We start from the raw sequence: 14,246 nt of genomic DNA on the forward strand, positions 1-14,246 counted from the left end.
CACGGTCATTATTACCATTGTTATTATTCTCATTGGAATCCCTTTTCACGACTGTTTTTGAATCCATTAGAATGAAATTTATACATGCCATTGATAAATAATCATAATGCATCATGTCAAGACTGGGTAATTTTATAGGATCTCCTATCATTCACACAGATTATTCATTTCTCAAATAGTTTCTCTTTTATTTCTCATTCTCTAGCCGACGTAGATGAGGATCTTTTACTCAGAAAAAATAACGCAATGAACATTTTGATTACGTTGTTCCTAAGCTACGAATTAAAATCCGTTAAAGTTTATTCCTTTTGTCTTTGGATGCACCAAGCATTTGACATCAAATTTCTTCCTTATTGGTCGGTTAAAATTTAAAATTGTTAGCAACTTTCCATACAAAGGAACCCTCATAATCATCACACGTTTCATTTTATAAAACGTTGAAAATAGTTCTACCAAAAACAATGGCACTAATCATAATTTTAATATGATATTAGTGAGTGCCAGTTGAGATTCCAACGAAGCTTCAAAACAACATTTGGAAAGTGGAATTTCAACAGTATAATGATATCTCTCACCACCCACCATAAAAGTTTGTCTTAGGCTCTACTAATAATAATCTTAATTATCTTCCTAATTAAACAACAGCTAAATCCAATCCCGGCAACAAAGGCCAAAATGGAATTAAGGTCAAAAGTTATCACACTGCATTTTCCTGTTGACATGTTTTTCTTAGGGTTCTAATAATCTACATTATCTTCCTAATCAAACAAAGTCCAAATCAAGCAACCAAATAACCTGTTGGCATGTATGCTACATGGGTAATGAGACAATGGGCTTAAAGGCAGTAGGATCAAGGTAAGAGTTATCGCACTGTATTTTCCTGTTGACATGTTTGTCTCAGGGTACTAATAATCTAAATTATCTTCTTAATTAAACAAAGGGGAAATCGGGCAACCAATCAGCCATTGACATGTATGTTTTAAATTGTTTTAAGAAAAGTGCAATGGGACAATGGGCTAAAAAGTCAGGTCAAAAGTTGTCACTCTGCACCTGTTGGCATTTCTGTGTGAGGCATGAATTTGATGCCATCCCATCACCATGTTTAGTGAAAGGTTGTAAAGTAGACAGACAAACCAATAAATAAATAAATACAAAAATAGGTAAAACAAGATTAATTAGTAACATGCAAGAGAGAACCCTAACTTTTTTCAAGGTTTTCTTAGTAACAAGAAAGAGTGTTGATTGTACATAGAGACCCTTTTCTTGGTTTATAAGATTCCCCCTTTTCCACAAATGGGTGGCCAAAATCTAAAAAATCCCAAAAGGAAAAAATAAAGGCAAACTTGATGGCCAGGGCTTAGAGAGAGTTTTAAAAACACTCATATTCCTGTCAATTTTACTGTGGCAAACTTCACTTCCAATTTAAAACATTATAAGGGCACACATTACAACAACTCATACACAAAAACCATGACTTAATTCATCTAATGGTAAACGTAGATTTTGAAGATCTAGTGGTGTAATGATGTGCAGATTCTGAACTTGTTTTAGAAAAGCACCCATTTTTCTTGCTTAAAAGTGTTGGCCTCAGAGCAATGATAAATCAGGTTAGTAGACAGTAGTGGTTCTCAATCAACTTAGAATCTGACCGACTGCGGCGGAACGCACATGAAAGATAAGATTTTGATGATCTTCTGGTTCTTCTTTTCATGCACCAAAATCAACTCAAAAATTTATTCAGGCGGAGATATTCCTTCAGTTGAAGTAACCCTTTGCTGACACCATTTTATTTTAAAAACCTTTCATAATTCAGAAACAAAAAGTTGAAATTTCGTTTCAAGTTTCCTTTGGCCGGGCGTTGTGAGATTAGGAAGCACAGAAATGCACAACATGGTACATTTCTGTGTTTTGGAAATGTTTCCATTTTCGAAACTACCCAAAACCTATGCGAAATGTTTTGGGGCTATTTTAGTAATTTACAAAAATAAGAAAAGCGTTTTTGTTGCGGAAACACATTTCTTGCTATAATAGGAGAACAAAATTTATTCCCTTTTTACATTGAAATCTGATAGTATAGAACCCTAAACCTAACCATTTCCTTTCCATCGTTGTCTCGAATCTGTCTGTCACCGGTGTGTCGAATTCTGACCATCCTTAATATCTCAAAGTCTCAACAAATGCATCTTCGACTTCATTAGTGCATCAACCACTTCATCAGTCTCAAATCCTGGCTTGTTCATCTTTAACGGCTTCTTGAATTCTTCCTTTGTATTTATTAGTTTGATGTGCATTACCTTACTGTTTGCTTTGTGAGCATAAACTATCGATTCTATTTGATTCTCTCTTTGATTATCGTATATTTTGTTTATATTCTCTAGGATTGGTATCTATGATTTGGTATTGATCGTCATATTCACTAGACAAGGAAAACACTTTGGGGCCGTTTGGTTGAAATGTTTTAAAGATTACCTTGGTAATCTATCTTTTATTACTCATATTACCTTGTTTGGTTTGTCAGTAATAAAATATTACAATAATCTTCTATTACTAATGCTGTTGGGAATAATTAAACATGCTAGGATCAAATTCTATGAATTCTGTAAATAAGGATTTGCATACCCCTTTCAATTTTTGATGAAGCGTCTTCGAATACTACATGAGGTGTTAACGTTAGTCTATTTCTATGACACTATTTGCCTACGTATTGATTTTCATTTGGGAGACAAGTTAACTGTACATTTCATTGGTAGGAGAAGAGGGGAGAGATCTTTTTTTTTTTTTTCTGATAAAAATTGCGTTATATCATGAGGAGGCAGTTTGGACAATTTATATATATGTCTAACTGCCCTCCAACTCCCTCCCAGAACTGTCTTTGACAATTATATTAAACCTGGTCGAGTCGACCTCTCATGGATGGACCGGAATCCAATATCTCCCACTCACACATGACAAAAGACGCGAACCAAATACTTAGCCACAAAAAACCTATATAGCAATACGTTTCATACTTGCAAATGTGTCGTGCGACCTCGCGAGCAACTTACACTTGGGAGCTAAATGCTATGCATTTGTTAGGAATAGCATAGTTGTTTCAACCCGAATAAAACAAAAATAAAGCGTTAAACTCGCAGCACCCCATACTCACTCGATAACACTAGTTCTCTTTAATTTCTCATTTATCATTGTGTTATTTTCTTATGTATCCATGATCAAGTCCAATCTCTATATGAATGATATGATCGACCAACCAATGGACACACATAACATGTAAGTCTTCCTCTTCTACTCGAAATTCTCAATTTAAACTTAATTGCATTTCTAGTCATATTTCATAGACTGAATCATGCGTGGCCATAGGTTCTAAGCTAAAATAGCAACACTAAGAGTAAATATCGAACAACAGTAAAGAGTCAAAGGGTATCAACATGAGGTAATCCTCATAAAGTCTCACACAGTGAGAGAGCAGGGATTCATCCTCTCACAACTCTAACTAGTCGTCTTATTTATGCACACAAGATATAAATCATATGCTAAAGTGTGTATTTTCTTGAATGTCATTCACAACACTGTATAAATCTTTTAGTTCAGTCGCTACACCCAACGCCTAACTTGAGTTCCTAATTATCTTCATACTTGCAGGTATTTATTTATATTAAGAACTCACATCTGACATTCACAAGTTATTTGGACGTGGAGAATCCAAATCGATCATTTTTAAATGTATCTATTCATGATCTCATCTTGATCAATCATCAAGACGACATTTTTAACTTTGATAAAACTTTTCTTGAGAAATTTGTCTCCCATTGATATGCTCTCTCAGCATCACATTTCTCAAGAATAATGTCTCATCTTTGCTCACTCTCTCAACGTCAAAGGCGATTGCTTGTGTGAGTGAGCCAATCTCTAACTTGTGTGATATTACAATCTTGTTGAGCTAAAAACGATGTGTATGCAGTGAAAACCCAAGAATTTTGGGACGCAAGTTCAAAACATAAAATGAACTTAAATTCATGGTTTTCGACATTGTGTCACCAGTACAATATATAAGCTCAACATTTATCAATCATAGTCTACGCAATCCAAGAAATTTAACATGTGTAAGAAATACTTTTCTTGAAAGAATCTCGGTTAAAGGATCAGTGACCATACAATGCGTAGAATTATGTTGTACGTTCATTTCCCTTTTGAAAATGAAGTCTTTTATTACGTTGTGTCTAGTGTCGATATGTTTGGTTGTCTTATAAAAATTTAGGATTTTTTATTTCAATAACCAACTATTGCTCCGACAACATCGTCTTATTTACTCAAATTCATGAAGAATCTTCTTAACCAAACAGTTTCTTGCACATTTACTGAACAAGTTATATACTAGGCTTCCGATGTGGATATAGCTACGCATCTCTATTTCTTATCGCTCCAAGATATATGCCCTTTTGAAGTAAGAAAACATAACCATAATTTAATTTACGTTGGTCTAAACTCTTTCTCCAACTAGCATCTCAATAGCCACTCAAACGTAAGTTTGATCCTTAATCACATAATCAATCATTCACAAAGTCTTTCAAAAAATAATATCAAAATTCTACATATAGCTTTTCAGTACTCTTTTCAATATTTACTTATATCGACTAACCAACCCAATAACAAAAATAAATATCTGGGCATGTACATAATACATTTGATGGCATCTAAATAGGTAACCTTTGATATTTCTTTGCTTCTATCTTAAGTTTTGAGACATATCTCTTTTGGCTCAATAATTCGTCATTTAACACAGGAATATCAACGGGTTCACAGTATACCATATTGGATTGTTCTAGAAGCTTTTGAATATTATGTTTTTATGACAGAGTCAAAAGTTTCTTTGAATAATTTCTCTAGATATAAATTCACAATATGTAATCTGTTTTCCCACATTCTATAAGTCAAAAATATGGACAACCATCATTTAATAATTATCACTTCAAATCATTTCTAGCTATTTATACATTATTACATACATTGATAAAATTACAAATTTGTCATCAGACTTTGTCACATAGACATAATGGTCTTGATTAATCATTTCAAAGTCATAAGGTATTAACACTTATAAAATCATTTCAAATTTCAAGTACCAGTATCTGGATGACAGTTTTAGGTCATTTAACATCTTTGAAGCTCGCATACTCTGCGTTTTAAACTTATAACAATGAGAGCTATATCTCGTTTCATATAGATTTCTTTATCAAGTTTTCCACTAAGGAAAATTGTCTTGACATTCATATGGTGTAATTCTAAATTCAAATGTGTTACTACAACTAGAATCAAATATATTGAAGTAAATCTCATAAATGATGAAAACATCCTTCTACACAATCTATACCTTTTTATTGGGTATAGTTTTTCGCTATTAAACGAAATTGTATCTATTTATTGAGTCATCCATCTTACGATTGATTTAGAAAACTCATTCATTCTCAATGAATTTTTGATCCGATAGTAAGTCAACCAAAACCTAGAATTGGTTTGTTTTCTTTGTATTCCATCTTTTCTTCCAATGCATTTCAAAATTTTCTTATTAGGGGATGAGACAATTATTTTAGGTTTTTCATTATCTTGGGGAGTGGTTATGAAAACTTTGTTTTCACTTCAAAACGTCACTTGAAGACTTTTGGACGTCCACTCTAATGCAATTCAGAATTAATGATCCCACTATCCAAAATAGATTAAAGCTTAATCTCAATGCTCCAACTAGCTAGAGATGAGCGAAACAAGCAATTGAGGATCATTACTCCCACTATCCGAAATAGGTTGAAATTCAATTGTATTTGCTCCCACTATTTAGAACAAGTATAGGTCTTATATCTTAGGACTCAACTAATGGTCATTAAGATATATCCATCTTTGTTCTTTTCTTATTTCATTCAGATGAAACCTTTTATCAACATCATCCATATTAAGAAAAATATCATCTATGAATGTAGTATCTCTAATACAATTTCAGTTAATCTTTTAGCGGAATCCTCCCTAATGAACACATATCCTTTAGAGTGTTTAGTGTATCTAAGAAGATACATTCAGTTCTTCTCAGTCTCAATTGTTCAAACTTATGGGAAAAACTATGGATAGACATTGCTAACCACTAAGGTTGCAATCAATTAACTCAGATTTTCTACTTGACCATAACTTATAGGGAGTGGAAGCAACTGGATTAGTAGGCAATCGGTTAAGTACTCAAGCAGCAATAAATATCATATCACCACAAAGTGACTTGACGTTTTGCTTGCGCCTTCATTGACTTAACCATTTTCAATAGAGTTCAATTGCTCTTTTTTGCTACATTGGTTGTTGTGAAGTTTTGGAATTACTATTTACCATACTATTCCTTTTTCATTACTCAGTTTCTCGAACTTTTTGGACAAATGCTTAAGATCTCGATGAGTTCATAAAACTCTTATCTATTTTGTTTAATTGATTCTTAACCTCAATTATATATAGTGTCTAAAGTAGTCTACTGTTTTTGACTTATGAGAGATCAAGTAGACAAGACCGAATCGAGCATTGTTATCATCACTAGTAATGAAATATGAGATACATTCTCAAACTTTACATTCATAGGAAAACATATACCTAAGTATATAGATTGCAAAAGAAGTCAAACTCTTATAGCTTTATCAAATGGTTTTCTAGAAGTTTTTCTAGCTAGACAATGCTCACATGCGAACAGTTCTATTTATGTGAAAGTTCTTAATAAACTTTCATAGGCTAATTTATTCAACCCATCTAGGCCAACATATCCTAATGTAACATGTCATATATTTGCATTCATATTGATACATATAGGAAAAGCAAATAATAAAAAACTTAACATTATCAAAATGTAAGGTGACAAACATCATACAACCATTCTACCAACAAACCAAATCTATAGAAATCAATTCTATTGCATTTCAATAAAACACCCAGAAAAATTCAAATTACATCCTAGTTTAAGAAGAACAAGTACTTCGATCAAGATTTGTTGAATATTTGGAGCATATTAGATTTTGTGTAGGTATAGGATTCAACCACCATAAAACTCATTTGCTCGTGTCTATTCTTCTTACTACAACCTTTGTGTTGTTGTTTATATACATCCAATTCACTTTATTCAGAATTTGATAGAAATCTACAAAAGATCTTCTATTATGAGCTACTTGGTCGATGGCTTTTGAGTTTATAATCCACGTAAGATAATACTCAGTTAATATCATAGTACTAGAAAACAAAGTTTCATCACTTTATGTCGAACAAGACTATCTTTTTCAGCTCCGTTCATTCACAGATGATATAATTCTTGTTGCTTCTATTGTAACTATTCATCTTGTTTTTGTCTTTTCCTCTAGTACTTTTGCCACTTTCCCATTTCGATTTCTTGTTCTTATTCTTTGAGCATTAAATGATCTCATTTCTATATTAGGACTTGAGCCACTTACTTTTAAAAGTAGATTTTACAACGTATGCACGAGTACTAATTTCAATTGCCTTAAGGGCGCTTGTTCTTTAATTCTATGTGGCTACAACAACTAACAAAAGTCCTTCTTTCCTTACTGTAGGTCATATGTACCTTCATACGCTTCCACTATCGGGAAGAGATTGCTTTTCTAAATGAACCTATTGTTCATGTATCAGGTTACGTGTAGTTGACTTTAGTTTCATAATCAGATTTGACATTCAATCAAATTCAATAATCAATTGTCTTTATTTAGGGACTATAGTTCCTCCAAACTTTTCAACTAAAATCATACTTATGGCATATGTAATTGAACATTAATGGTACTCATATACCATATCAATAACCATGAAACTAATCAAGATATCACACCAAGTGAGTCTTGCTTTTTACATGCATGATGTGCATCCACAACACGTTTGTGTAAGACATTGATTGGGTTTCTATCCCTTAGTCAGCCATAACTCTATCTTAACCTGATCTACAGCTTTCAAAGCCTTTTGCTCATTTAGGATATTGTGCATTTCAAATGCCACACATTGTAATTCTTTCTATTCAGTATTATTCTTATTCAAATCAACCATCATTTTCTAAGATGTTATGGTTAACTAGATCACAGACACTATATATGAGACACAATGCTATCAGTGCAATCAAATACACATCAATTGTCGTAATTACATATTAAAATTTTAAATATCTCACATAAGGCATATAATCAAAAGTTTACTATGTTTCCAATCATCTTCTATGACACAAATGTTCGATATTTTAAACTTTAATCTAATTGCGCCAATATTAATTTTGTATGAGAATTTCACTAAATTCTATCAATCTCAAAATTCTCACATTTAACAAATATATATGATACAACAAATGCATCATCTATTTTGACTAGGACTATTTCATCAACCCGTATTGATCTATGAGTCACTTTATCCATGGTAAAATCTCTATTACATTTGCATTAGGTTAAATACCTCATATTACATTAATTTGGGAATAACGTTAAAATAATGGATATTCTCTTGTACATCACTCAACGTCACTTTATAGCAAGTTGTAATAAATCCACTCAGTCCCAAAAACTTTCAAATTCTTGTCCCGAATAATATTATTGATTACGAGGCTCATATTCATACATAGTTATCATCTTTTTTCCAATTAAGAGAATTCAATAGAGAATTAATAATTTCAACATGCAATGTGATTGTCCCTAGTCAACAAACTTGCATGAAGTAGAAACATGTATTTCAAAACACCAATATGTGTTTTCGGGAGTTAGAATAAGATATTACATATCATTATATGTCGTAAGACCCATGGAACACATCTCATATTTAGGTCCGAGTACCACACAACTTCCAAGGACCAGAAAACAGGTTTCACTTGCCAAAATGCACTGGAAATGGATGTTCACGCTTTATCATGCGCCGAAATATGCTTATACGCCCCTTCACGCATTGAATTGATGTTACACGTGCTTCCACGCATCGTAAAGAGTCTACAACACGCCTCCACGCTCCAGGAATGAGTCGAACGCGTTGGCTAATATACATCATGTGCTTCCACACACAGTAAAGAGTCTGCAACGCACTTCCACGCGCCAGGAATGACTCAAACGCGTCGGCTAATATACATCATGCGCTTCCACGCATCAGACCAAGACGTTACACGCCAGTCAACGGTATGGTCAACTTTTTGACTATTGATCGATCAACTGACCCGATGGATCATTGACTGGTTCAGGTGACTCGGTTGACTCAACGGGTTGACCCATTAACCGATGGGTCTTGATCAACCTGTTGACCTATGGGTCGAGTAATTGGGTTTTCCCTACCCGATGTCAACCCAGTATCGTGCAATGAACCCTAGAATTTCTTCTGTTCAATTGGCCTACTTTTGGTAACTTTTCAATGACGAAAACATAAGGCTTTCATAAGCCAGGCGACGACGAAGCTGATCGTTCCAAGTTCCGGCTCCGATGGCATCGAAATTTGTCAAAAAGGCAAGGAGGAAGAACACGCGTTGGGTCTCGATTTTGGATCAATTTTCATTGATTTCGATGTTAATTTGAATCGTTTTTCAATTTAAAACATGTAATACCACTCCAATTATTCATCCAACCTGTTTTCTAACACCAATTTCATGCAATTTTGGTCGAATTAAATTCGTACCCAAAAATTCAATATACAGATTTTAATTTGCACAATATACGCAATACGATTCACAGAAAACACAGCAAATACGTATCCTAAGCTCTGATACCAATGTTGGGGATAATTAAACATGTCAAGATCAAATTCTATAAATTCTGTAAATAAGGATTTACGTACCCGTTTCAATTTTCGATGAAGCGTCTTCGAATACTACGCTAGATGTTGACGTTAGTGTATTTCCACGACTCCATTTGCCTACGTATTGATTTTCATTTAGGAGACAAGTTAACTGTGCATTTCATTGGTAGGAGAAGAGGGGAGAGATCTTTTTTTTTTTTTTGATAAAAATTGTGTTATGTCATGAGGAGACAGTTTGAACAATTTATATATATGTTCAACTGCCCTCCAACTCCCTCTCATAATTGCCCTTGGTAGTTATATTAAACCGGATCAGGTCAACTCGTCATGGGTGGACCTAGATCTAATAAATGCTAATATGATAAGAAATATAGATAGTAATCTATTTACCACTTTTATCTTAGGTATTAAAATATTACCAAGGTAATCTTGATTTTATTATAATTATATTATTATTTATTAATTTTTTAAGACAAAAATAAATTTATTTTTAATTAATATAACAAAAAAATATAAAAAATATTTAAAAATAATTATATTCAAGGACATTTAAGTAAAATAATTTACTAGTATTCTTTTATTACTGTTAACCAAACACATTAATTATTTATACCATCCATTTTTACCAAATTTTATCAAGCGTAGTAATAATTTATATTTAGTAATCTTCTCAGTAATCTATCTACAAGATAATCTTCTTATTTTGGAAATAAAACATTATCCAAGTCAAACGTCTCTTTTGGGTTTATAATTTTATTTATTTAATTTGAAGCAGTTTATTTTTCTTTTTCAATTTAAAAGTTGAATATATTTTGTAATGTTAATTGGTTTGAATTTTATTTATATTAATTTAGGTTTGTAAATAATTCTTAAAAGAAGTGGAAAAGTATGTCATCCTTGTATTTTTTTTTAATATATAATAATCTCTATATTTTTAATATTTATATGTTTCTCCGCGTTTTTGTCTCTTATATATTTTAGAAAATGTGTTTCGTCATTTTCGTTTCTGTGTTTCGGCATTCCCGTGTTACATATTTGTAAGATAGTACAATGAACATGGGCTCTCCAATAAGCTCTCAATAGCGCATAAATGAGAAATAATGCAAAGTAGTGAACGTTATATGCTCAGTGACACACTACAGAGTTCATTAGTACTATGCTTCCATTATTTTCATTAAACAACTTGATGTCCTTTGAAACTGCAAGTGGTTTACAGTCTCACTTTCTGAAAAATGCAATACAACACAGTTGGATCTGAAATAGTGTGGTCTTTTGTGGTTTGAATGGATTCATTTACCAATTACAAGATGCTTGTGTAGGTCATGCTCACACGCTCACTCATGTTCCTTTAACGTTATAATACTCTGCATTTGTTAAATTGAGTAATACACAACAGATACATACTTGTATATGTCATTATTGAAATTAGATGTTAATTTATCTTTAATTTAAAGTCACCGTCTAAACTTGTCTTTCTTAAAATTTCTTTTGCCCTAATTTTGTTTTTCTGTGCAATACAAACATTCCAGAGCTTTTGGTTTTCATGTTTAATAAAATTGACAGAAAGATTGTAATTCAGTGACCAACAATATTTAGTGGGAGATGATTATTTGCTTTAATTTGAAGAGGGGTTTTCAGTTCATTTTTATTTTACCAGTCAAATTAGAGTGCTCTAAATCAAACAAAGCATGTCCGTACAATTTTGGCATTTACTTGAAATGAAAAAACAAAGCTAGCTATAACTCAGTAGATGTTGCTTTCTTCTTCTGCTTCTTCTCCACTTTGAAAACCATTGAACTATGAAGTTGAATGCTTTATATATATATTTGTATTACTTAATTCATTATAAAATAATTTATCTTCATGATTGTTGAATTAAAGAAAAGTTGGGAGACCTCTTGCCTTTGAAGACATTGAAGCCAAACTTAATTTATTCTAGTGTTAGCCAATGAGTTCTCCTCATTTGTGGTCGGTTTGAAAACTTCATAATTTAATTTAGAGGATCATTGCTTCTTTGGGTGCCTCCATTTTGATATTAAATTAGAAATGGAACCTTTGCCTACATCACTCAACATTATTATATAAGTTGACCTTCTCAATATAAAATTGCTGAGATGCTAACTGGAAAATGGTCTACTGGGTAATTTTGTTTAGTTTATGTAACTTGTTTCCACTTCATCCTTTGTAAAACACAATCATCTAAGTTAAATGTGTAATCTTAAAGAAACAGGAGAAATAAGGATCAGTCACTTTGTTGAACAGAAAGACTCTTTAAGTAATTATGGCAATTTTATCATATACCAGGGCAAGCATGGTAGGTTTTCTAGTGCAATTTGCTTGAGTTTGGGTTCAATTCACTTTTATTGAATTCAAGCAATACTATGCATATACACTTTTGAATATATAATTGATGTATCATCATATGAGTAATGTTATTTCTTTCTTAGTTTAAAATTACTTAATTATATAATGACACATTAGTTGTATATTGAAATGTGTATACACAAATATATATACAAATAGTTTTATTGAATTCAGAAAGAACAAAGTAACCAAAGTAAAAAATAAAAAGCCAAACCCCACTAATGGAAGATCATCAAAGAGATCAATTTTTGATTTTTCTTGTCTGTTTGTTTGGTTTTCTTTTAGCAAGGAATTGAAACTGATCAGAAAACCCTAAATCCAACCAAACTTTTTTCATTTTTACTAAATTTAATAAACAAAAAAAAAAAAATGTGCCTTTGCTCATATTTGTTTTGGCTTTATAATGTGTGGCAGAGTTAAATTTATACAACTTTAGTGGGCATAAAAAATTCTCCTCTCTCATATTGAACTGTTTGGGGCCTCTTTCAACTATAAATTTGCAGCCAATCCTTCACTTCTCTTTCGTGCCAACTCTTTTCTACTTTCTTCTTTCCCATTCTCTTCATCTCAGTCTACTTATTTTCGTTTACAAAGAAGCTAAATTCATGGGTTTTTTTTGAACCCTTGTTTAGTTTCCAAGTTTTATTGTATTTTTACATTCTAACTCCCCTGTTCTCCCCTGTTTCTCTCTGTTCCACGAAATAGAAAGCAATTTTTTTTCTCTTTGGATAACAAAAATGTCCTCCTTAAGTTTCTGTCAAGGGTTACAATCATGTCTTGAGCCTTGCTTCAAAGAACCACGTGTTTTGGGGCTCAATTTGGCTCCAAGAAATTCCATTTTTTCTCGATCAGATTCTCCACCTAATTCTTCTTCTTTCATTCCAATTGACACCCTCAAAAATGAGTCCCACACTGAAGATAACAACGCCTACATCCCAGCAAATACAAACAGCCATGATTGTGACCTGAGTGAAGAAATTGTTGACTTAGGCGGCTGGAGTTTCCTCCAGTGTATCAACAATGTTTCTTCTAATCCTGAGACTGACAAAGTTTATGTTCATCCTCTTGTCAAACTTTCGGCTTTATCTCTTAGTTCAAAGAGTCTCGAAATGTGCACTGAGAGTCTGTGCAGCGAGACAGGTAGTGATCAAATTAGTCAAAACGGTGATGATATTTCCATGTTTTTAACAGAAGCAGAACCTGAGATTTGCATTTCAAAAGAAGAACCTCCAAAACTGCCTCAGAGTTTAAGCTTTGAGAGGAAAAGAACTAATCGTTGTGTCAGTTTTCCTCCTCCTCTGACATCTGTGTCTGGGTTTCAAGTGAGGCCTCATCGTGAAGGAGGGCGTCTAGTTTTAGAAGCCGTCGCCGTCTCTTCTTCTCACACTTATTTTCATGCAGAACGCAGAGCTGGAAGGCTCAGGCTCAGCTTGATAAGAGACAAATTAGATGAAGAGGAAGAAGAAGAAGAAGAAGATTTCGGCGAGGAAGAAGTTGACGATGAAGAAGAACACTATGATTATGAAGAAGCAGAAGAAGCTGACCTGTGTGAGGACATCGAAGAAAACAATAAAAAGATTAAGGATGAAAATGGAGGTGAAAATCTACGGAGGCCTAGCGGATGCAAGGAAGACGAACGTGGAAACAAAGGGTTGCTGACTTGGGAGCCATATTGGGTGGCTACTTGAACTCTCAAAGCTACCCTATGGCTCTCTCTCCTTCATCACCAAATGGAGCTGCTCATTGCCCATTTTAGTTTTTTTTTTTCCTCTCTTTTTTTTTTTAAATAATTTTAGCCTAGGAGATTCCGTACCATGAATTTCCTAAAAATATGTTAATGGTAGTTATTATAGTTATTGGACTTGGTCCTGTTTCTCTCCCTCAGCTCCTTTTTCTTCCGTGCTGTGCATGTGCTTTTATGTTTTCATTTTTTCTATTTTTTATCATTCTCCTAAACTACCCTTAAAAACATATCTTTATAACATTATATAGTATTAGCACTTTTTATGCACCTGAGCTGCAAAAGTTAAGATGAGAGAACAGTTTGAATATTTGTCAGAAATATATATTGGGCTTACAAATGTGTAGATTGAAACCTATATTACACA

The 14,246-nt window shown here is 33.0% G+C and overlaps 1 protein-coding gene across 1 annotated transcript; it reads left to right on the plus strand.

Annotated features, from left to right (window-relative positions):
* The first annotated feature begins 12,596 nt into the window (after positions 1-12,596).
* On the plus strand, positions 12,597-14,022 carry LOC123224330 (protein FANTASTIC FOUR 2-like). Its single transcript, XM_044647964.1, has one exon. It carries the CDS (start codon positions 12,876-12,878, stop codon positions 13,824-13,826), a length of 951 nt encoding a protein of 316 aa, XP_044503899.1. The 5' UTR covers positions 12,597-12,875; the 3' UTR covers positions 13,827-14,022.
* The last annotated feature ends 224 nt before the right edge of the window (positions 14,023-14,246 follow it).

Source organism: Mangifera indica, chromosome 8, assembly GCF_011075055.1.
Source record: "Mangifera indica cultivar Alphonso chromosome 8, CATAS_Mindica_2.1, whole genome shotgun sequence".
NCBI classification, from domain to species: domain Eukaryota; kingdom Viridiplantae; phylum Streptophyta; class Magnoliopsida; order Sapindales; family Anacardiaceae; genus Mangifera; species Mangifera indica.

Excerpts from the sequence above, each read along its gene's own strand:
- LOC123224330 (XM_044647964.1), top strand. The coding sequence starts at position 12,876 with ATGTCCTCCTTAAGTTTCTGTCAAGGGTTACAATCATGTCTTGAGCCT.